General features: G+C 38.5%; 1 protein-coding gene across 1 annotated transcript; it reads left to right on the top strand.

Moving 5' to 3' along the window:
• Positions 1 to 306: 306 nt before the first annotated feature.
• LOC110384453 (serine/threonine-protein phosphatase 6 regulatory ankyrin repeat subunit A) lies at positions 307 to 23,594 on the top strand. The gene is made up of 18 exons (XM_064037686.1): positions 307 to 406; positions 4,768 to 4,869; positions 5,161 to 5,277; positions 6,605 to 6,697; positions 7,194 to 7,407; positions 7,778 to 7,974; positions 13,679 to 13,777; positions 14,203 to 14,347; positions 14,652 to 14,809; positions 15,072 to 16,299; positions 16,386 to 16,585; positions 16,664 to 17,200; positions 17,415 to 17,621; positions 17,899 to 18,592; positions 20,093 to 20,313; positions 21,083 to 21,211; positions 22,301 to 22,436; positions 22,986 to 23,594. The coding sequence occupies exons 1-18, from the start codon at positions 314 to 316 to the stop codon at positions 23,210 to 23,212; spliced, it is 4,797 nt and encodes a 1,598-aa protein (XP_063893756.1). The 5' UTR covers positions 307 to 313; the 3' UTR covers positions 23,213 to 23,594.
• Positions 23,595 to 25,729: the final 2,135 nt, after the last annotated feature.

Genomic DNA, 25,729 nt, shown 5'->3' with positions numbered 1-25,729 from the left:
GCATGCAAGGCTATAAGTCTGTAGAGGAAGACAATGTTTTTGGAACATCCCTCATTGCCTATCGTGTTTTAATATTGCAGAGTTCTATGCTCAGCTTATATATGTATACTCGCAGAGTATATTATTTTTATCAACATAATTTTGTAACCGCTGTGTCTGTCAGGGATAGTCGTTGGCCTCATATTTCGATAACAAATCAGAACAACTTATCTATTGACAACTAATCTTCTATGACACTTAAAGTTTACGACAGTATTTGAATAATGAATGCTATATTGATAGTAATAATTATTGTTTGTTTCAGACGACGGGCATGACACCGCTGATGTACGCGGTAAAGGACAACCGCACATCTTTCGTGGAGCGGCTCATTGAACTCGGCTCCGATGTCGGCGCTAGGAATAATGTAAGTACTTATTTTTAGTTTATTATTTGTGTATTGGCTCAAATTGAAAAACATGAATTCAAACATGGGTGCGAACTTTTTTGAACGTCAAAAATGCTAAGACGGGCCGCCAAAAAGTCCGCCCTATGAGCAATCTCAATAAAAATAAAAATTAAAACCATAACCCTTCTTGGCAGTCGGGTAAATAGCTTTCCATTTTTCATATATTTGAAGGTCACTGAATCTGACTAAATATATTTTTATATGTAAACTGGAATATCCAAACACATCAATAAACAAGAATATTGAGAAAGCTGTGAGTACCTGGTGCAATAAATACGAGTAATTAACATCGTGTAAGTAGGTTCGCGTCTTGAAAGAAAGCAAACTGGAACGAAGAGGTAATTTCCTATAAGGCGTGCCAACCTGCCACCGTAAGGCTCTACATATACAAACAGCGATAATATGCCGTCAATGTTTTGTTTAGTAATTTTCTTAATTGCGTAAAAACGTCGATTGTAGTTTTGCTAATCTATTTTAGGGAAACAATTGTATCAGATACACCAATAAAATTATCAATTCTATTCATCATTTCTGGTAAAAACCCACTTATAGAGACAACTAGCAATGCCTATATTCCACAGCGATGCTTTGCTGAAAAAAATTCTATTGTTACAACACCAACTTCATTCGTTGATCACACCAACAAAATAAACGCTCGCTCACACTACATCACCAACTTTATATAACTAAGTTATAGCCCAAGTTTCATGCCTACCGTCACAGATCGTCTGATAGCACTCCACAAGCAATTTATGCTCATAACCTGTAATAGGTCAGAACTAAGCGCGGTCCGACTTACAAGAAAATGCATTATGGACTCGAAGCTCTAATATTTACTGAATATGAACGGAATATGTCTGTGGTTACTCGCTATTTCTGTCTACATCGCAATATTTTTGCATATGTTTAGAATTCGCATTATACCAATTTTAGCCGCGGTTTTGATACTAGATGATCAGATTAGGAGACACCACTTTGTTTAAGAAATCGAGAGTATAGAGCTTCAATTTCCACGTATTTTAAGAAAGAAATGAAACCCAATGAAGAGACTTGGAGGAAGTAACTTAACTTCATCAGGTTAAGCATTCAAAACGACCCTAAAAACACCTAGTAAAAGAGGCAGATATTATTATTATTATATGTGTTACGGTTAAAGCCCGAAGTGCGGCTACACCTAGGTTCAACCGGTTACAGCTAGGTTAGAACCAGCCATAGGCGGCTAAACTAAGTAGTTTCTTCGGTTTGTATTTTATTTATGGATATCAAAATAACAAAAGAAATTCATAGACATAAGTACAGCAGGTCAAAAAGTCAAGCATTAATTTTAGTACCAAAAACAAACAGTTAAGCGATCAACGGGTTCTTTCTATTTATCTTTAATTCAGTCCGAGTACAATTTCAGCTACTTTTGCGTGGTTAAGATTGATATCTTTTCTTGAAAAGTTACAAATGAGTAGTTGTTGTTAGCTTTGATTGCACTCCACGAAAGTAAATTACCCATTTCTTGGAGGTGACGTCATATTTTCAGTATTGCCTTCTTTCTATTATATGATGAATTAGCTATACCAACATTGTCTTTGTACCTGTTGTAGGTATATCGTAGTGCAGATATACGCGACACACAATTGATTTTTTATTGTTCTACAATTAGCAACATACAAGAGGTTAAAAAAAATAACTTTCATACGTGATTTCTTATTTAAAAATAAGTATAATTTAGTCTCTGGGCTTGATCATATCAAAATCTCGAGTGCATTTTGATCATTCAAACAGTCGTCGTTATAATAGGTATGCATCTTTGACGTACTGCGCATGTTTTATTTCGTTGCACGTGTTTGTAATAAAATATTTAATTCAGTAAACACTCTAAAAGGCTGTTTCGTCTTACACGTATGATGACCACGTTTACGCAATGGTACCTTGCTAAACTGCCGAATTGATGGTCCCGGGTGCGATTCTCGGTATGGTCAACATTTGTGTGATGAGCTTGCTTGTTAGCAGTGGTCTGGGTGTTATAAGTATATATGTAAAGTAAATGTAATTTATCAGCTGTGTTAATCACACAAATATAACACAAACTGAACGTGTGTGAAAGTATCGCGATATTTATATTAAGTCCTTGTAAAACGCTATTCAGTTACATCTGGTTAGACTGGAAGCCGATCTCAACATTGTTGGGGAAAGGCTCGGAAGACGATGAAGTCTACATAATAAACTGAACCATCACAAAAACATTCTTGATTTATCTTCCAAGAAAAAAATATCGTCACTTCAAAACTTTTTCTTCAATACTATCGAATGTTTAGTTTCCTAAGGTCCATGAGTCAGGGGCCGTGAGCGTGACATTATAAGCAACAAATGGCACGAGGTGACCACGGCACGCGACTCCCACATTACACATGCTTACACACAAATGTACGCAGCTCACACTTAACTATTTCCTCTGGTGAACACGTGGCCGTTGACTTTTTGACTTTAAAGTGATGTGAATGACGTGGAATGACGTCACTGTGGTTTATTTTTTTAACGGGCTTAGAGGCTAGATTTTGTAACAACAGAAACTCTGTATGTAAAAGTAGGTATGCGAGAGACCATATTGCGTGCGGACAGCACCTAAGCTGTCTTTTTTTAGGATTTGATCGGTTCACACAACCCCCAGGCCGCACAATCACTTCTCCGCTTTCAGAAAGTGGTCAAAATCAAAGTATTGCACGGCTTGCAACTTTTTAGTACACTAATGCCCTCTATTGAGAGATGTGAGAAACTTTACTTCAGTTTGTTATTTTCAAACCTAGCAAGTTCGTGGTTCTTTTCAGTAGTACCTTTTTCCGAATACCTAGTGTATAACAATTTTTTTTCGGCACACAATAACTGTAGGTTTAAAAAAAGTTTTCAGCTTCGAAGCATATGCGTAAAAGTATTTGCATCAGGCCTTGTTACTGTGCCTACTTCCGATTGAGCAATCTTAGCGATGGATTGAGCAAGCTTTTCCTATGTGAACGCATTTTTTTTGTCGTCACACTTACCTACACTTTTACTTCCCCGCTAAAAAATAAAATCTTTCAGAACAACATAGTAATTAAAGTACTATAGGTAGCAAACATAGGTCAGTTTGCATGAATATCGAAGTAAGCTAATGTCTTAGCCGTCCAGCACGCGATCTATCAACAAACATACGTTATGTATGGACACATTTACTACGCAAAAGTATGTACGAAGGAAATTGTACTAACATTACCTACAACTTTATGTAGGTAATTTGGTGACACCGATGGAAATTATGACCGTTCGGTGGACTCAAGGTCGCATTCTTAGCCATAATGTTAGGCTAAAGAGTTTAATTTGGTAGTGCGTATTTTTTAGTACTTTTATTACTACACTATTTTGCACCAGTGATTTTACTCCGCGCTTAAAATAAAATAAAATCTACCGTCATAGGCTACCTAATACTCAAAGAATTCTTCAAACCGGTTCAGTAGTTCTGACGTTAACACTTTCAAGACGAACAGTCGTCAGCTTTATAATATAAGTAGGTATAGTTTAGAACTTAACGTTTTTTATGAAATCCACATAATATTTAATAAGCTAAGATAAATCTGAACGTATTCGTAATTTGCAATGAAAAGAGTGTAGTGACTACAACAAACCTACGCAAGCTACGAAGTTTGCATTCTCGTAGTCACCGCTACGCCGTAGACTTGCTACGCTATAATCTATAACATAACTAAGTTTTTATAACTTTTGCAAATGAAGCAATTTTAAGAAAACCCCTCTATTTTCCCCTAGTTTAGTATTTATGGACGCTATAATACGACGCCGGGAAACTAACCCTGAAATTCAAAACATATTTTATGGCGTCTACGTTTCTATTTCATTTTTTGCCAATAAAAGCTATTCGGGGCTAATGTTTTCGATCTAGATTCGTACCGGTCTGTTGTTAGTACTTAGAATCTTATTAAAAATTGGCTTAGGAAATGTAGATTTTTATCTTAGTGTCGTAACAGGGTAATATTTTATTCAGTTATTTTAAAAAAAAACCTTACATAAAGTAATGTGACCAATTGGGTACTCTATGAAAGACAATACTTATTTTTATAGGACCAAGGGAAATAACAAAAGAAAGAAAAAAAAGTATTTATATATAAAATTTGTTGTTGATTCTGATTCATAACATTGATGGCAGTTTACAGATACAACACCACAAAATAAGAATCCTTGTAGTCTATTACTGTTTTGTCGCAAACATTATTGAGAAAAAACATATTACGCTGTCGACTTAACTTATGAGAGAATATTAAAGCTTTTTTTTCTCTTCCCAGGATAACTACAATGTACTCCACATATCAGCAATGTACTCGCGAGAGGACATCGTCAAGCTACTGCTGTCCAAGAGAGGGGTCGACCCATTCGCCACCGGAGGGGTGAGATATTACCGATGACCTATGTATAAATCCCTTTTTAGACAAAACACTACAGATAAGTTGACTTTTATTTAAAAAAGTAAACCTATGTTCATATGTATGTATAAACAAACTAATGGCTTTCGCTTTTAATTCTACACAAGCAAAACAAAAAGAAAATAAAAGAAAACTAGGTCTGCAATTACGTTTAACTCCCATATTACTCAAGCAAAACATAGAATTTTCCTCAGCAAACTCGTAGCTTTGTTTATTTTATATTAATAGTTGTTTAGCATAGCATGTTGATTGCAGAGCCGGCAGCAAACAGCTGTGCACTTGGTGGCCAGCAGACAGACTGGAACTGCCACCAGCATACTCCGAGCATTGCTCACGGCAGCAGGGAAGGATATCAGACTTAGAGTTGATGGGGTAAGGATGACTTAGAAAAAAACTGTTGAAATTATAAAGGTACCTACAATGAGCAGCATGATAATGAAGATTTGAAATGCAACTGTTTGAATAGTAAGATGTTCCATTGTTTATTCGCGATTCATCTTCTTTGCATAAAAGGTCGTTTACTTACTGTCTGTTGTAAGTACGACGACCGATACCTACCTGTATCGATACCTATGTCTAGCAAATACATAAATGTATGCAAATTGGAAATAGTAAAACTAAACGACCCATGCGAATTGTGTTCAATAAATCTTAAGCTTTATAGCGCTGATATTAGAGTTATGATTTGTATACGCGAATAGTGAACGGGCGTGGATGCAGCGTCGTCGCAGCCATCGCGTGCAGCCGCGCCGCCTGGCACCGCCATCCGCCTGATTCAGGAACTACCCCCGAAAACACCCTAAAACACAACCTGTAAACAAAACTCTACGTTTACACTGTGAGCTGAATCAACTCCATGAGTACCCACGAATAAAACTTTCCAACTTATCGTGCCATCATTTAACGTAACACGCAGCGACTGACTGAAATAATCCGACAATAACTAATTATGAGCGAATTCCCGCAAAACGCGATTGTCGCGCACCGCGGCGTCTCCCCAAGGCTGACGTGTAAGGACATTCCGACAGTAGGAACGAGCCACCCTGTACGAATAGAAACTAGCTAATTATCCGTCGAGCTTTAGCCGCCGAGTAAACGTCACAGCGCGAATTTACAATGCAAATCAGTCGCTGAATATTAGTTACAACGTCAGCGCTGAAATTCAAAATTACTAATTTTAATACAATAAGTCTCAGTCGGTCCTTCGTCACGACTAGAGGAAGGCAGCTTTGCCATGGCCTCCGACGTGCGCTCGTGTAGCTAGTACCTAGTACTCATGGAGGATCAAGTACGTATCACTGGGTCTGAGCGTGACGTACAAAACTTAGTAAATCGGAAATCGTGTCAATTTCGAATGCATCGGTATTCAGTGAGAAGCACGATAGACGATCGATTATACGTTATTGTCTAGTTGGCTGCGAAGACTGCGATGCACGTAATTCGGCTGTTATTGTCTGTGGTGTGACGGTTCGGAAGCGAGTCGTGCAGTTGCAGGGCGCGATGCTCGGCGCGAGTTAGCGCGGCGCGTGGAGGCGGCATGGGGGACCGGGACGCCAGCGCCGGCCGCGGCCGTGCCCGCTCGCCGCCAGGCCTGCAGGCGAAGGACCTGCAGAAACTCGAGATCAGTTTCATTGAGCTGAACAAGGAGCGCGCCAGACAGAAAGAATGGAAAAAGCTAATTCGCGACATGGTGTTCCAGAGGGGGAAGATCCCGCTGCTGCTGGCAGTCGAGGCCGGCAACCAGAGCATGGTGCGCGAGCTGCTCAGCGCGCAGACCGCCGAACAGCTCAAGGTATGCGCCTCCAGTGTTACACGTGATACGTAGCGTTATGCAACTGCACTCGACACTCGTATGAATTATTCAATATCAGATATACCAATCTTTTAACCCTATCTCGTAGATTTTTGCAATTGAAATAAGTACTGTTGAATTCTTAAGTACCTAAGCTTTGTAAATATTTTGTACCTATTCCTTTCTTGTATTCTTATCCTACGGTATTTTGGAGAGATATAGATATTGTAGTTATGAATTCATACTTGTAAGATCATAAAAGCGTTTCGTCAAAGCTCTCTTACGTCTACAATTTCAAAACCCACAAGTACCATAATATACCCCGAAAGTACTATAAATACCTAAATAAGTTTTAGCATAACATACCTGAACTCCAAGACGAAACGCATCACGTAGCTCATTTCACCAGCTTGCGCCACTATCACTCGCTTTGCCCCCATAACCAGTGTGATCCGGATACTAATCCCAGTAGTTTAACAACCCGTGTGCCGCCCAGGCGTCGACCCCCGCGGGGGACACAGCATTGCACCTCGCGGCGAGGCGGCGGGATGTGGACATGGCGCGGATACTGGTGGACTATGGAGCCGCCGTGGATGCCGTCAACGGGGCCGGACAGACCCCCCTCCATATTGCCGCCGCGGAAGGTGATGAGCCGCTTGTGAAGTACTTCTATGGAGTCAGAGCGAATGCTGCTATTGCTGATAATGAAGGTGAGTTGGTTTTGAAGATATACCTAATCAAACAAAAACACATTCATACATTCACATACTTACATTCTGTAAAAATCGCTTTATCTCTACATTAAATATACGCAATTTAGTCTAGTTAGTCACCATGTAAAACATCTGACCGACAATCCAGGATTGCTTTGCTTCCTCAAAAACACTAGGTGACCTAATTTTAATACAACTGGAGCACAATATTAACTGTAAACTGATACTGTTTATGTATAACTATGCCCATCCTCCAAAGACCAGTCTACCAAAAAGTCCAAGCCCTAGCAAAGCCCACACTCACTAACTAACCTATTATCTTCATCATACAACCACCAAACCTTATACTATCCCATTCCCCTTCCAGATCGGACTCCAATGCACTTAGCAGCAGAAAACGGCCACGCAGCTATCATCGAGCTGCTAGCTGACAAGTTTAAGGCATCCATCTTCGAGAGGACGAAGGACGGCAGCACTCTCATGCATATAGCATCTCTCAACGGCCATGCTGACTGTGCCATGATGCTGTTCAAGAAAGGAGTTTACCTGCATATGCCTAATAAGGTAGGTAAAAGTAAATATTTTCCATCATCGAGCTGCTAGCTGACAAGTTCAAAGCCTCCATCTTCGAGAGGACGAAGGATGGCAGTACTCTGATGCATATAGCGTCTCTGAACGGCCATGCTGATTGTGCCATGATGCTGTTCAAGAAAGGAGTCTACCTGCATATGCCTAATAAGGTATGTGCATGGAAATATTTCCCAGTGGTTGTAGGTCTCACGTCAGCGGATTTTCTGTTCGGTTTTTTAAGCATGACACATTATCGTTTTGTGTGTCATCGTTTGAACTGGCAGTAGTCAATTGTTTGCTAGCACTCCTAGAAAGGTTCGCACGGAAAATCCGCTAACGTGAAAATGCTCTAAGAAAACTTTCTCCAAAAGCTTCTTCAAGTGTCTGTATGTATAGTGCGACAAAAGTACAGACAAGACGTTACACGCAACCAAACTAACCCATATTCTAGCAAGGATTCTGATGCACAGTCTATGTACTTATACCAAATTTTTAAACCAATTTTAGGTGTGCTAAAATGCGTTTACGCGTTTAATGATATGATATATGCGTTTATAATACTAATGTAAGATGTGATCACAGGTGTTAAGATACATTTACAATTTTGTATACAACAATGACTGGTAAATAAACATTTTTTACCTATATGTTTGGCGCTATTCCGGTATGACTAATTAATCGTATATCTACAATACATAAATAATTCGTAAGACACCATGTTACACGTTTTTAATAATGCATTAACCACATTAAAATATGTCGTCATGATGATCAGATGTTTAACAAAGGAAAGGTAGTTTCTATAAGCATTAGGCCTTATTTTCTTTGTTCAAATCCACCTTTGAAAACTATTATTGCAACTACGTGAACAATGCCCATAGAAATCATGGATTTTTTTACTATAACATTTTATTCGTATCTAAGCTATGTACTGCAGTATTAAAATGAAGGATAAATATTATTGCTTATGCGATTGTTACATTAGACTGCATTAGTGGCTGAGCTTCGGCTAGATATGGCAAGAAATCATACCTATATGTACATAGCGGGATTAACTCCAAAGATCAACTGAGAAACTATTAACAATCTATACCTAATTACTAGGAAGCGGAGCGAGAGAGACATAGTTGCTTTACTTTTAATCTTCTAATTATCTTCCCCTAAATAACTTTAAAAATAGATGAACGATATCTAAAACTAATGACCACGAGCTAATTATCAAAATAAACCGAATAATTTGATGTGATTTCCGTGACACTGTCTCCATTGTACGGGCGGCACCGCGGCGCACGACATAGCTAAGACGTTGCGTGTTTCATCGCAGTGCATTCGTAATTAAAACTATATTTCATTGTGCCTGGCTAAGCCTCATTTTAAAGCTCTGAGGCGTTTTATAAATTGGATTACTGTATTGATTATAGGCCTAAATAATTTGAAAGGACACTTGAAATAATATGAATTTATAATTGTTCAGCAGCTATAAAAACAGTATAACAGTTTTTGAAAACGTTTTCAAAGAAAAGCAAACTACTCAAACCAATCCTACCTATTTGTCCAATTCAAAAGTATGCCATAACCTTGATTAAAACAGTTCAAACAATAGATAAACAGCACTGCTTTAAGTAGCCTTAAAAAAACGCAAACGTAACATTTAAAAACGCCCTGTTAACCTTCTATTCATCCATAACCTATGTCAGTATTGTTTTACGGCTAGCATTCTAAAGACGACAATCAACCTTGTTAGAATTAATGTATGTTTATTTCCTATCTTTATCTACTTAGTTAGGTACATACATACGACAGGCCCGGATTTCCCTCACTGCGTAAAGGTCGACATACATTGCTTGCCGGACATGAGACTTGAAGTGACCTAGTATACCCAGCAATGTAACGCATAAAATATGAACACATTTCTACATGTTTAATTTGCATTTTAAATAAAAGTATGGCGTTTTGTTGTTCGTGGTCACATCATTTGTTTATGTCACTCAAATCTATACATATAATAAATCTGTAGAAAAGTAATTTTTGTACATTGAAGAAATTGGCAAAAAAAATAGCCAGCATGTTAAAGGATAACTAACAGAACCCATTTCCATCATTTTTGTCATTTTTGTCTGTTTGTCTGTTTGTCTGTTTGTCTGTTTATCTGTTTATCTGTTTGTTCGTTCGGGATTCACGTAAAATCTACGAATTCAATGCAGACAATGCTTATATACAAAAATTCTACGTAACTTGGGGTATTATTTAGTTTTTGTTTCATCGAAATCGATTCACTCTATCAAAAGATATGATTAATTTTGTGAATTCAAGATGTAAAATATTACGACACGCAATCTGTTTGTCAAAACTGTACATTTGAATGTTGTACTTATATTAGTTGATCGGCCTATTATTAACCTTTACACAGAAAATCACACCTTCATAAGTAACTTCGGAAGAAAAAAAAATTAAAATTGTGTTTAGCCAAGGTTAAAGTAGCTCCATCTGTGGTAATCTGTGTTAAATAAAATACATAAAATTTGTCAAAGGAGCGAGGTGGTAAATGACAATAAATTACCATACATTCTTTATAGAGGATTATTATTTCAACAGATGGAGTTGTGTATTTTCCGTAATTCACTATATTTTAACACGTAGTGTAATTTTTCGATAGACATTTCAATAGTGTTTGTCAGTTTGCCGTGCCACATCAAAATCCAATTATAATTATTACCTTGATGAAAGGAAAATAATAGTTCTCAGCCAAATTTAAAACGGTGCCATCTAAATTATTTTTGAATATTATGTCAAAATGATGACTTTAGTATAACAATTAATTATCATTTAAAGTTACAGATGGAGTTTATATCAGGATTTTTTCATAAACATAGTTTAGCTTCTCTTCCACTAATGTGGTGGCCTTAAAACAAATTACTTTGAGTGAATAGTATTAAGTAGACCTTCATTATTTTTTCTGATGCAAAGTATGTAAACTTAATCCTAGAAGAAAGGAGGATCTGTCTCTCGCAAGTGCTGCTAAGCGTGAGGTAGGTAGGTAATGTAGGATTCTGTAGCTTTAAGAATAAGCCCAGATACAAAGTGCAGATAAGAAATGGGAGCTTTCTCGATTTAATACCATACACACGTAAAATGCTTTATGCGTCTGAAAACGTACAAATTGCGCGTCGCATACCAGAGACATGCTTACTTTCAACTTCTGATCGCAAATACACTGGTCACGATTACGAACAGTCTCAGTAAGACCCGAGCCAAGTCTAAAAAAACACCTTTTATATAAAACTACGTTTGATGTCATTCAATCACAAAGACAGAATTGTTTTCTGTTGCAAATCCTATCCACCTGTATCCTATCCTAATCCAGCATGCATTGCAGGTGTGCATTGCACAAAAACCAATGGTATCCTATTCGAGAAGTCAAAAGAGTCGACCTGCCAACGTCAGCTTCTGCGCTAAGCAAGTGTTCTTAATAGTACCATCAGAATTACATTCATCGTTGAATGAGGTGAATAAATTTTCAGAAACCACAATAACAGTAGGAGCCAAAGCATATGATCGCTTCATAGAGCTCTGATTGGCCCCAGTTGACCAAGTCAGGTCTGATTTGTTCGTTCATCAGATCTTTGAAAGTTTTTCGGTGGACTTTTTTTACTTACTGTCGTCCTGTTTACGTGTGACACAAAATATGGTATATAAACTTCCTCCGCAAGAGCGAAATTTTCCCAGTGTGCGGTAGTGACGCACAGTATACAACACTTCTGTTTCTTTTGATTTGCTGGCTCCACCAAGAAATGACAAATTGAGAGCGTACATTTTGAAAATCTTGGCAAAACTGCAGGTTTCAAGTACGAACACATGAAGTGGACTCTCACAGATACGTACATTTTGCCTATTCGTGAACTAATGCAAACATTTCGGTGGAGTCCCGGCTTAGGCCTCCCCCACATTAGGCGTGCGCGATCCTCGGGCGTGTGAGTAGCGCGGGCGTCGCGAGCACGCTGCATGAACGTCGCGTTTTGCTGCCCTGCGGCATTTACCTACAGCGAGGTCGTGGCGCGCACGCGCCGCTCTCCTTAACGTTTAACTGCTAAGGCGTTTAGCGGGCGGCGGGGATAGCAGGCGAAGGGGTAAGAACGCAACTCGAGCGCCGCGTCGCTTGCACTCTTCACACATGCCGCAGGGCAGCAAAACGCGACGTTCATGCAGCGTGCTCGCGACGCCCGCGCTACTCACACGCCCGAGGATCGCGCACGCCTAATGTGGGTCAGCCTTACTATAGTGAGTAAGTGCACAGAAAATCCCCGTCATACAAGTGTTTCTCCCCAGTAGTGAAACTATCCTACCCTATGCGCCTGCTGATGATGATGACTCATTTTATCATCCATCCGGCTATTCCCCAACTATGTTGGTGTTGGCTTCCAGTCACCGAATCTGTTTGAGTACCAATATTTTGCTTGGAGCGACTACCTATCTACCTATCTTCAATCCAGTCAACTACACAAGCCGATATCCATGGTAAGACTGACAGACTTTCTGGCTTCTGATTAGTCGCAGCAGCTGCAGAAAATGTACAAATGACAGCTTTGTCAGACTCAAAGCATATCATCATCATCATCATCATCAGCCTATCGCAGTCCACTGCTGGACATAGGCCTCTCTAAGTGCACGCCACTGAGATCAAAGCATATAGACATAGATTATAACTTTTCCTGTGAAAATTACTTACGCATCATAGGTAATAATTTTCCAAATTGGCTGACTAGATCCAGAGATATTCACAACGTCACAAACTTTATTTCTTTTGTTTAGATAAATGGTCACATCCACAACACAACCTTGATCATTGAATCTATGCGACTGCTAAGTGCTAATCCTAATTATACTGTCACGTGAAAGAATGCACCTACGGGATAAGTAGTATTTTGACTATTCTATATTGCCCACGCAGACGAAGTTGCGGGCAACAGCTAGTTGTGAATAAATTCAAGCTTTGAATTCGTGATTATTTAAAGTCTTTTGCATTACTTTTCTTGTTATTGTAATAAAAATGAAATATATTTTCCGTAGGAACATTATTTGATATGCAATTCGAAACCACTTCTATTTTGAGAACATTATAAAATCTTTTATTTAAGTGTATGACTACTTATGGGTTATAAAGAAGGATTAATGCAATATAACATTATTGTTCATAAGTGTTATTGTTTTACAACTGTTAATTTTTATATTCCCTTACCTAAATCCTAATCTCAATAAATAAGCTTGAACTTTGAATTTCTTTACCACTATTTATTATTATTTTTACAGAGGCCTATTAAATAAGCAATGAAGATTCCTATAAAAGTTTATTTTTCATAATTATGCCAATTCGTTTCGGTCCTTGGACAGTCGGTAGGTACGTTTAACCACAACCAGCTAAGTTTGAGTAATTGAGAATTCCTCTGCCAACAATTTAATATAGGCTTAGTTCATTAAATTAATATTTTTGCATGTAATCTGTTACGCTGCGTCCTGTCAGGGATCCTAACGCCAAGCGACGCGAAAACAACAAACAGCCGATATATTTTAGCCTACGTGACGTGACGCGGTCCTTAAATTCACTTCGCATCGCTTCACATTCCCGATCGCCGTGATCCGCCTGCGCAGGACACAATCACAATTTCTTTTTTATTACTATGCTATCATCCCATGTTTCCAGGATGGAGCTCGCAGTATCCACACGGCAGCTAGGTACGGTCACGTCGGGATCATCAACACGCTGCTGCAGAAGGGAGAGAGCGTTGACGTCACAACTAATGTATGTCATTTGTTACCTTTTTATTTTTGTACCTAGGCCGCGGTACTCTTCGATCAACAATACTACCGTTGATCGAAGGCGGTAACTCATGCGAAGTATTCCGCAGCCCATGTCAATTGTTCCTTTGTCTTTTGACGCTTCGGGAACTGAAGAATAGATCTAAATAGTTACTTGATTTTAAGCTCTATAAATATTAAATAGATAAAAAATGTTACTGGAAAATATATGTGATTTTGTACTGATTTGTTAATGGGAGTGTATTCATTTACTTTCCATTCTTCAGATCTCTCCATATCTTCAGAAGGCCTTTTTTTCATTTGAAGTTTTTAGTTTACAAGCCAATCATTCTAAACGCCTATTAAACACCAAGTTTTTGAACGGCTTCCATCTATACTTGTTTCAATTCCTCTCGATGGTCTGTCCAGGACAATTACACAGCGTTACACATAGCTGTCGAGTCGTGCAAGCCAGCGGTCGTGGAGACTCTGCTGGGGTACGGCGCTGATGTCCACGTGAGGGGCGGCAAGCAGAGGGAGACTGCCTTGCATATAGCTGCTAGGATACCTGATGGTTAGTTGTCTTTGTTAACTTGACCAATCACACTGCATGAGTCTCGGAAAGAAAAGCTTTTTAGCCAACTGTGAGACTGTTGAGGCACAGATTTTGATGAAATGAATCAAAAATATCAGGGTCGCGAAAGACCGGTAAGACTGGAAGCCGACCCAACATACTTGGGAAAAGGCTCGGCAGATAATGATGAGTCACCAAGACTGATTAGATTTAACTAAAATATTATGAAAATACAGTGAAAAGCATTAACTATTAGATGTTTCATTGATAGGACATAAGCAAACAAGATAATCAACCATTCCAGGTGACAAATGCGCGCTAATGCTGCTGAAATCCGGAGCTGGTCCTAACAAAGCGACAGAAGACGGACAGACTCCAGTTCACGTGGCCGCTAAGTATGGCAACCTCGCCACTCTAGTCCTACTGCTTGAAGATGGAGGGGATCCATTGAGGAAGACCAAGGTATGATGATCCTGGAAAAATCCTTCAAACTAACTAAAAGTCTTAATAATTGTAATGCCACAAACAACCCAATGGCATGTTCTTCAAAGTGAAAATAATATTTTGTCAGGTGCACCTGAAAAGTAACAGAAACTATTGAATCAGTAGGATTAGAGTAGTAGGTTAGGAGTAGAGTAATAGAGTTCTTATTCTTATTCTTATTCTAGGTTTTTACATCAGCACAAACATATGGTAATGCCACTAATGACCTTTGGTTTTGTAGAGCGGAGAAACACCTTTACATATGGCGTGTCGGAGTTGCAAACCTGATGTGGTACGACACTTGATAGAATTCGTCAAAGATCATAAAGGGGAAGCTGTGGCAACAACATACATAGACTCAGTAGACGAAGATGGCGCCAGTGCACTGCACTTTGCTTGCAAAATCACAAAAGAAGAGGTCAAAATCCCAACAGCTGACCGACAAGTCGTAAAGTGCCTAATAGAAAATGGCGCAGATGTAACATTAATAACAAAACACAATTACGAAACTGCATTCCACTTTTGTGCGATCGCTGGTAACAATGACGTCATGACAGAGATGATAGCACACATATCTCCTGCTGACGTCAGCAGAGCACTGAACAAACAGAACTCAATAGGCTGGACGCCTTTACTAATAGCTTGTCATAGAGGACACATGGAACTTGTCAATACACTACTAACGAACCATGCAAGAGTGGATGTATTTGATACAGAAGGCAGATCAGCCCTTCATCTGGCTGCCGAACATGGATTCCTACAAGTTTGTGATGCTCTCCTAACTAACAAAGCCTTCATAAACTCTAAAGCAAGAAATGGTAGAACAGCGCTACACTTAGCTGCTATGAATGGATACGCACATTTAGTCAAATTCTTAATACGAGATCACAATGCTATGATCGATGTCCTAACATTAAAAAAGCAAACTCCTCTACACTTAGCATCAGCAAGCGGACAAATTGAAGTATGTAAACTTTTACTGGAACTTGGAGCTAACATTGATGCTACAGACGAATTAGGACAGAAACCCATTCATGCAGCCGCACAAAATAACTACAATGAAGTAGTACAACTTTTTTTACAACAACATCCGAACTTAGTAATGGCTACAACTAAAGATGGGAACACTTGTGCTCATATAGCTGCCATTCAGGGTTCAGTGAAAGTGATTGAAGAACTGATGAAGTTTGATAGAACTGGTGTTATATCTGCTAGGAATAAGTTGAATGATTCAACACCATTACAATTAGCAGCCGAAGGTGGTCATGCAGATGTTGTAAGAGTATTAGTTAGGGCAGGAGCATCTTGTACTGATGAGAACAGAACAGGTCTGACTGCGGTACATTTGGCAGCGCAATACGGACATACAAATGTATTAGATGTTATGCGATCTACAAATACGTTGAGGATATCAAGCAAGAAATTAGGATTGACACCATTACACATAGCTGCTTATTATGGACAGGCCGGTAAGAATGGATGTTATTTTTTTAAATGTTTAGGGTGGTATGAATATTATATGATTTTCATAAATCATTTATTTATTGTTTTTCAGAAACTGTCCGAGAACTCCTATCTCACGTACCGGGAACTGTAAAATCAGAAGCTCCAACAGGAGTTTCACTAGTTCCAGAATTAGGTGCCGAATCTGGACTAACTCCACTACATTTAGCCGCTTACAATGGTAACGAAAATGTCGTGCGATTACTTCTCAACTCTGCTGGAGTACAAGTGGATGCCGCTAGTAATGAAAATGTAAGTCCTCAATCATCTTCCAACTTCTCATGACTAAAATCTTCTAACCCAATATAACTATATTTATTCTGTTTTCAGGGGTTCAATCCGCTACATCTTGCATGCTTCGGAGGTCACATGTCTATTGTAGGACTCCTCCTAAGTAGATCAGCAGAACTGCTTCAAAGTACAGACAGACACGGAAAGACTGGGTTACATATAGCATCCACACATGGGCACTATCAAATGGTGGAAGTTTTACTCGGTCAAGGAGCTGAAATAAACGCGACGGACAAAAATGGCTGGACCCCGCTACATTGTGCGGCAAAAGCCGGACATCTAAACGTGGTTAAACTTCTCTGTGAATCAGGAGCATCTCCGAAAAGTGAAACTAATCTAAATTGTGCTCCAATTTGGTTTGCTGCTTCAGAAAACCACAACGATGTGTTAGAGTACTTACTACATAAGGAACACGATACGCAATCCCTTATGGATGATAAACGGTTCGTGTATAATCTTATGGTGTGCTCTAAGAACCATAACAACATACCAATTGAAGAGTTCGTGTTGGTGTCGCCGGCGCCTGTTGACACTGCCGCTAAGCTGTCTAATATTTACATTATTCTTTCCACTAAGGTATGGTCATTTACCTATTTAAGTAAAGAACTAATTCGTCCATTCCAATTTTAAGGCAAGCACTTTTGTGCTTGCCTTAAAATTGTCTATACTAAAAAAAATTAAACAATCGAAATTGCCATGTTAGATACGATTTATTTTTATAACTAATAATGCTAGTTGGGATTAGGATTTCCCAATCACCAACTTAATATTCATACCACGTTCCTAACAGGAAAAGGAGCGTGCCAAAGACCTTATAGCGGCCGGCAAGCAATGCGAGGCGATGGCCACCGAACTGTTAGCGCTAGCCGCCGGCGCCGAGTCCGCCGGACACATCCTCACTGCCACCGACAACAGAAACATTGAGTTCCTCGACGTGCTCATAGAGAACGAACAGAAGGAGGTCATCGCGCACACCGTCGTACAGAGATATCTTCAGGTAAAATATAGGTAACTCCCCTCTTGCCTCATCGGGTCGGAATGCTGTTTAATGTTTTATATGTGACGACTGCCTATTTTACCTTTTCAACCCAGTTATTTGAAAATATAACCCTTTGTTAGGTGACATCCAGGTCAGACACAGTAATAATATATCTTTCTGGCTTCTATATCCGAAACGACTGTCAACTGTAACAAACTATGCCATCGGAAGCACTCACCAATAGTACAATACTCATCAAAAATAACTATTTTCATTTTTTTTCCTTTCTTTCCAGGAACTCTGGAGGGGCAGCCTCAAATGGACCGGCATCAAAATTATGTTCCTTTTTTTCGCGTTCATAGTATGTCCACCCGTATGGGTGGTGTTCTCTCTTCCATTAGGCCATAGATATAATAAGATTCCAATAATTAAGTTCATGTCGTATTTAACTTCACACATTTACCTGATGGTATTGTTAGCCTTAGTAGCGATAACGCCTATTTATAATTCGATATTTAGGGATAGCTTAATACCGCGGTGGTATGAGTGGATGCTGCTCATTTGTCTGAGCGGCCTCCTTCTGTTTGAGCTGACGAACCCCAGCGACAAGTCTGGGCTCGGCTGGATCAAAATAGCAGTATTATTGTGCGGCATGATCGGCGTGGCCACTCACGTCGTCGGCTGGATATTCGTATTACCTAAGTATTGGCCAACGCTTATGTATTGTAGGAACCAATGTTTTGCCTTATCATTTCTATTAGCGTGCGTTCAAATATTAGATTTCTTATCCTTCCACCACCTATTCGGTCCGTGGGCTATTATCATCGGAGATCTCATGAAGGATCTGGGAAGGTTCCTCGCTGTACTAGCGATATTTGTGTTCGGCTTCTCGATGCACATAGTTGCGTTGAACCAGCCCTTCAGGAATATCATCAAAGCGGAGGACAATAAGTATGCAAGACAACAGAGGAAGAAGCTGTTCTCCGACGGTGAGTGTGAATCCATCACATATACATTGCCTACCATCTACCATAGATACTGTCCATTCATGTATGTAGATCATATTATTATCTATTCATTGAAATGTTTAATGTTGTACTTGTTGCCGTAATAGAAAGTCTTCGATTGAAGCGACAAGCGTATGAAACGCAATGGCAAAATCCATTTTCTGGGGAATCGTACAGAAGGAAACAGGGGCCAACTGGACGTAAGTCCGCAAACACCGAACAGAACAGTTTGTTTATATTTATGTGTCAATGCCATTTTCCTTACGATGATCGCATTACAACTCGATGTGCTTGTTTTACTATTTATTTTCCGAACAATAATTATGTGCATCCGCTTGCAAGCTTGAGTGTCTATCACATCGAGAATGTTATCATCGTTGGTTTATACGTTACATTCCATTAGACAACCGTTGCCATCACGATACGAATGTGGAATGTTAGGACTCTGTAATATACAAGTACACTTCGCCTCGCCATAATTTCCAAGTTTTATTTTCATATTATGGCACGTGTAAGTGTTTGGTGGTTAGAATATTTGATGTCTATTTACGTACACAATGCATTTTCTGCATCGCATCACATGGCTTTACGAGAGACGTGGTTTCCAGATGTGGTCACAGAACATGCATTGCGCGTCACTATACTAGTTTTAGTGGAATGAGTGGCCGACCTCACCGCATTTGATGGAGCAAGTTTGATTTGCGCATGCCGCGGCTGGCTTATGTCCTGCGTTTGTTTCACCACTCCGAGGTACATTTTATGTTTCGGATATGTTTGGCTGTTTGTCGTCATTGTGGCGTCTCTCGCCCGCTCTCGATGTCTAGCGTAGACGGGACGGGGTGGATTGATGCACTGGTATAATAAGTGGAAACTTACTAATTAATACTCTATAATTAGCACACTTACACTAAATTATTTTTAAACACGAAAATCCAAATTAATTTTAACACACACATACACTTTTTTATACCAATGTAAAGAAAGCATACACAACCGTATCAATCTATCTCATCCATACAAATAGGTGTCAATTAGACGTGTTAGATCTTTAGATGAACGGGAAGATTGATGCAGGAGAAGACCAAGCATTCATTTGTAATGTTCACTATTGCAATGATTGTACAAAGTGAAAGAATGAAGTGTGGATAGGCAGAGAGCCATGCATCAACCTACCCCGGTGGTCGCCGAGTGCTACCAGACCGTGGTCCATGTTGAGTATTGTCTTCTAGCGACGTTGTCACCGGTCGAGGCGTTGGAGAAACTGTTCTTCGCACTTTTCGGACAGATAACGTTGTCGGACCTTAACTACGTGTCCAGCGTGCGGCCGCTGTGGACGCAGAACATATTCAAGTTCGTGTTCGGGGCGTACTTACTGATGTCGGTCGTGGTGCTCATAACGCTCCTCATTGCGATGATGTCGGACACTTACCAACGCATACAGGTAACTGCGTGTCGCCCAGAGCTCTGATCTTTTGTTCGCAGTTACTATGAACCCACTGTATTCGTTCGAGCTGCTGTTCTTCGCGGTGTTCGGCCAGACGACGACGGACCAGACGCGGGTGCACCGTAACGATAGTAACATACAGCCGGCTTGGACCAATTACCTGTTTAAAATTGTGTTCGGGATCTACATGCTGGTGTCGGTGGTGGTACTCATCAATCTGCTCATCGCTATGATGTCAGACACGTACCAGAGGATACAGGTAACACGTGAAACTGAACCCTCTTGTATCGTGTGCATATACACCATAAACAAATGAACTAAAACGTGAGATATAAAACAGCTACCTAAATAAATGACGCTCGATGCCAGCACGTTGTGGTATTTATGAATTAATTTTGAAATAATATCAAAAATTAAATATTCTTTGTTTTGATCTTTATTGTTAGTTTCACTTGCTGTCACGTTTTTCCAAACTATTCTAAATTAAAAACCAGTATATTTTTTTCAATTTCGAATATATTGGAGAAAGCTCTTTATGTCTGAGTAATATAGTCGAAATGATTGAGAACCACATAAAAACTTTGAAATTGATAAATTTATTTATATTAAAATAATTACTAAAGTATTGCATGTATTGACTTACCTACCTTAAAATGAATTGGACTTTCTTACTGCTTATGCAATAGTCTGTAAGATATATTATTGGAATTCGCTTTAGCATTATTACTCTTTGATAGAAAGAATTATCGCCTCTTTATGTAGGTTATCTCGACTACTTCTCTACATTGATAATTAAAAGATAGTGCTTTTGAGTAATTAAAGTATAAAGATGTCTTAGCATTTCTGTCACTTATCAATTTCAAGACTTTGTTCAGAATGAAAAAAAAACATTTTAATTAAACTAACCTCTTTCCTCTTTATTAAAATGTTTTCAATTATCTTCTACTACAATGTCAAGTCTTTGTCCTCAATAACAATGTACAAACACACAATAATTAGGCAAAATATTAACGAGCAACGATTTTCAGGCGCAATCAGACATTGAGTGGAAATACGGATTGTCTAAGTTGATCCGCAACATGCATCGTACGAGCACCGCGCCGTCACCGCTGAACCTCGTGACCACGTGGCTAATGTGGCTCATACACAGGTGTAAGGTGAGTCACGAGCACCTGGGAGGTGTTACTTGGTCCAAGTTTACCAAGAACATAAAATTCTGTTTTCTGAAAACAACAGTTCACTCTAAATTTTAAAAGTAAACAGTTGTTTTAAGGCGGTCGATTATGTTATAGGTGAACTTGGGCCTTATACATGTACAAAATTAAACTATCTACACCTATGTATTAAATTATCAAATGATTTTCTTCTTCTTATCGAGCTTCTTAGTGAGCTGAAGGTTTAATCACCCAACAAGCCTTAGTGTCAGAGTTTTCTCAAATCCGCCTGACGTATGGTGACTTGAAATTAGTGAGATTTTCAGTCATGCGAGATTTACAAAAGAAAGTTTGAAATAAAGCTTTACCAGTACGGAAAATATTTCAATTAAAAAATTATGTACGCTATCTTGAACTGTTCCGAACCATCCGTTGTTACTTACAAAGATGATTCCCAAACAACCTTTTGAGTAAACTTTACACGTACTACTAGCTAGTACCAATTAAGATTCTAGCAACTGTTTTGAATAAAAATGTATGAGGATCTATGATATTCTGACTACTTTATTTATTTCCATATTAGCCTAGTCTTAGAGGACTCCACTGCTACACATTCCAGTTTCCAACACAAAACCATTTTATAATACTTACTCAAAATATACACTGAGTACAAATCAACAAAATTTTATTCCCACTATAGTTAGAAATATTTCGTGCATATTTTCAAATGCGCTTTATTGACGACATTTTACAGAATAGTATTTCTACATTTTTAAGACTACTTTAGGTTTTGCCACCTTAATATTCTGTAGTATTCACATATTTTACTTTAACATCCAAAGTATATATTAGATATAAAGTTCATCATTAGGAAAACTGCCTCACTCTGTACCCAAAAGTAAATCAAGTAAACTGATGTGCACAATATTTTCTTTCAAATCATCAATTGGACACTCTTCGAACTCAAAATTCAAAACCATGTACCTCGTACCTACCAGTAGGCACTTCAGTAATCCACACTTATCACACCCACAAGGTATACAGGTTAATCTACACCTTCTACACTTTTTTAATCCAACTATTTCGCACCAGGAACGATTAAGCAAAAAGAAGCGACCAAGCTTGGTGCATATGATCGGTTTGCAGAGACAAGACCAAATGAGCGCGCGGTCCAAAGCTGGGGCGAAGTGGCTGTCCAAAGTCAAGAGGGGACAAGTTGTGCCTAAGGGTAAGAATTTTTATCATTGTAATATTAATAAACTTTATTTTACAGCACTTCAAAATAATAATGATTTTCTAACAGCAGAAATTGCCACTAGGTATACGATCAATATCTCAACATTCAGGTATACACAATTGCGAAAAACTCCGCTGATTATGATGAACTAGCTTCTGCCAGCGGTTTCACCCGCATCCCATGGGAACTGTCTCCCGTACCGGGATAAAAAGTAGCCTATAGCCTTCCTCGATAAATGGGCTATCTAACACTGAAATAAATTTTCAAATCGGACCAGTAGTTTCTGATATTAGCGCGTTCAAAGAAACAAACTCTTCAGCTTTATAATATTAGTATAGATTAAAAATTATATCATCACGGACACTGATGCAAATATCTTTAGGCACACAACGACACTTAATTTACCTACTAATATATTTTTTCCTAACCCACATACGCATACTAGAACTCTCAATCACTCAAAATAAATTACTACACTTAACAGCACATAATGTTCATATCTTTCAATCTCTTACGTCGTTGTTTTTATTCCCCTATCAGACTCAACGCGTCTGTCGGTGGTACACCTCAGTCCTCTAGGATCCCAACTCAGCTTCAGCAACGCCACGAAGATAGAAAACGTGGTAGACTGGGAGGTGATCGCCAAGAAGTACCGCGCCCTCATGAGGGACGAGCCAGAGGAACCGGCTAATAAGGAAAACGAGGAGGACTCGGCTGATAACGTGTCAGAGGTCATCCCTAACAATATATCAGCCGCCCCGCCTTGAACACAGACTTTTGCAAACCAGTGTTGAAATTATGGAATCAGGCGTTACTTAGCAGAAATGCATGACATTAATAAAAGGTCTCTTTTATGCATATGCATGAGGGTGGGAGAGTGGGACCTATGATGTATATGCATATGCATGAGAGTAATCCAAGTCTCGATTTATTGTCTCGCGGAATTAACGCTAAATATTTTTCCTAACATTTTACCTGTGTATAAATGTAATATATTTGAATGAAGTCTTCTCCCGCCAAACGGCGGTTAGATCTAGTCACGTTCCATTTACTCGGTTTTGACGAGATTTTTTGTAAATATATCGATTGTTTGTTATTGAAATTATGTACTTCAGAATATTAATCATACGAATTGAGAAGATAATATAAGCAATATTAATCTTAATAAGCAAAAGTCAAGAGCAAATATTCAGACTCAGATGCTGTGAATGAAATTGGTCTCGGTATTTGTAACTGGACTAACAGAATTTGCAAGAAAGGCAGTACCAAAATTATTTTAGTATCTACTCATTATTTTAATTCTTCGGATAAACGTCCATAAAATATTGTTTGTAACTATTTGAAGATCTTTTAAATATCAATATAAATACACAATAAACATGATCAGTCAAATTATCTACTTTAAGTGTGAAGGTCCTAAGTGGATATTTCTTGCCGTAGAACCTACTTCTATAATTATAAGTACCATTGTACAGCTACATATAGTTTTCATAATAACAATAGATACATAAGTTAAGCAATACTTAATTATAAACTTTGTAGAAATATAGAATAAGAACAGCGATGTTATTTTTTCAGTTTAGTGGTTGTTTAGTAATAAGGCTAATTTATTACTACTAATATTTTTATAAATAAACGTGTTGTGTATTTGTGTAACGGTATTGTTTTAAAATAAAATCAGTGCAGTTTTTAAATATTGTTTTATTTCGTCCTTCTCTTCTCTTCAATGAAACATTATCGAGCTAAATAGTTCTGCTTTTCAAAATGAACTCAATTATAAAAGTTAAAATACCTTATCATATGGAGTTAACTGTCTAGCCAGACGGTTAAATAATGTACGTCTGTACCTAACATTCCATTTACGTAAGCAGACAGTTAATTCCTAAAGTTAATAGATAATATCGTTCATTTTATTTAAAAAATAACTTACCTAATTATCATAACAAATACTTATTTTTCATGTTTTCGTATTTACCTACATTTGAATATTTTCTATTTACCTACCTATCTATGGTTTACGTGGGTCACATTCATAACAATGTCACCTATATGTGATCTTTGTTATTGACTGTAGCGTCACACCAATTTATGCATTAGCATAAAACATTCAATAACAGTTACATTCATAGAAATGCTGAAAGTTCTTTCTAATGTCCATGATTACACGAACCTACCGACATAGTATTTTAGCCGTCCCTAATCTTGCATCGTTCTCACTAAAACTAAATTAAATAGGACTAACCTAACTGAGCCTTTTTCCCAAATATGTTGGGGTCCAGTCGGCTTCCAGTCTAACTGGATTCAGCTGAGTACCAGTGCTTTACAAGAAGCGACTGCCTATCTGACCTCCTCAACCCAGTTACCCGGGCAACCCGAACGACTTGGGGTAATTTTATGTATAACATACAAAATAGAGCCCTGTAAAGGCGTAAAGGTTAGTAAGGTCTCATTTAATTAACCTTACCTATCTAATTTATTTACTCGATACCAGCTGTGTTTTTTATCTGCATAACAATAATTATGGAAAGAATAGGAATATTTAAGGATTGAATTAAGATATTTCCAATAATAATTATTAGGTACCTGTTATGAAACATATTTTCTGATTTAAAACGAAAAACCAAAGAGAAAAACGATAAAACAGCGGTCAAAATCAGAATTGCTATAAAATAATATTTTACAAATGCGAATTATCATCTAGGTACGATGTAGGTAAAATAATCTGCATAGTCTGCATATAAGTTTTACAGAATTATGTCACATTTAAGAAGATTCTGTTTAAAGCCATATTAAATCAAGAAATACCTCATGATTTGGTGAAGGGCTTCTACGCGGCGCCTCCTGTAGCGTCCTGTTACGTCAATTATGACAATATGCGTCAAACAATGCATGTTTTGGTTTTTGGTGGATTCGTGTTACAATATTTTGTTTGTGTATTATATATTTTTGAAGTTAATAGAGTGAGTTACCTGGTTTTTTACATGTTATATAATGACTCATGTAGTGAGGTTGGAAGTCAGCCTGCCACAGCGCTGGACGGATTAGTGAGATTCCCGTGGAGATTCCTCACTGTACCTCTAAGGTGAACGGGGTTTGAAGGTACACTGTGGCAAGGTTCATAAACCCCGAAGTGTACCTTCGACCCCCCATTCCATACGAAATAGGTACTCCATCAAGTATTTTACCCAAACCCCTGTAGCAAACTAGCAACGACTTTCAAAATTTAAAAGATCAACTCCGATCTTAAAATGTGTCTCGAGGCGCAAGACCATCTGCTTGCTGCT

This window comes from Helicoverpa armigera, chromosome 13, assembly GCF_030705265.1.
Source record: "Helicoverpa armigera isolate CAAS_96S chromosome 13, ASM3070526v1, whole genome shotgun sequence".
Taxonomy (NCBI): domain Eukaryota; kingdom Metazoa; phylum Arthropoda; class Insecta; order Lepidoptera; family Noctuidae; genus Helicoverpa; species Helicoverpa armigera.
Note: the sequence above shows the minus strand (reverse complement) of the source record. Positions and strands in the feature narration are given on the sequence as shown.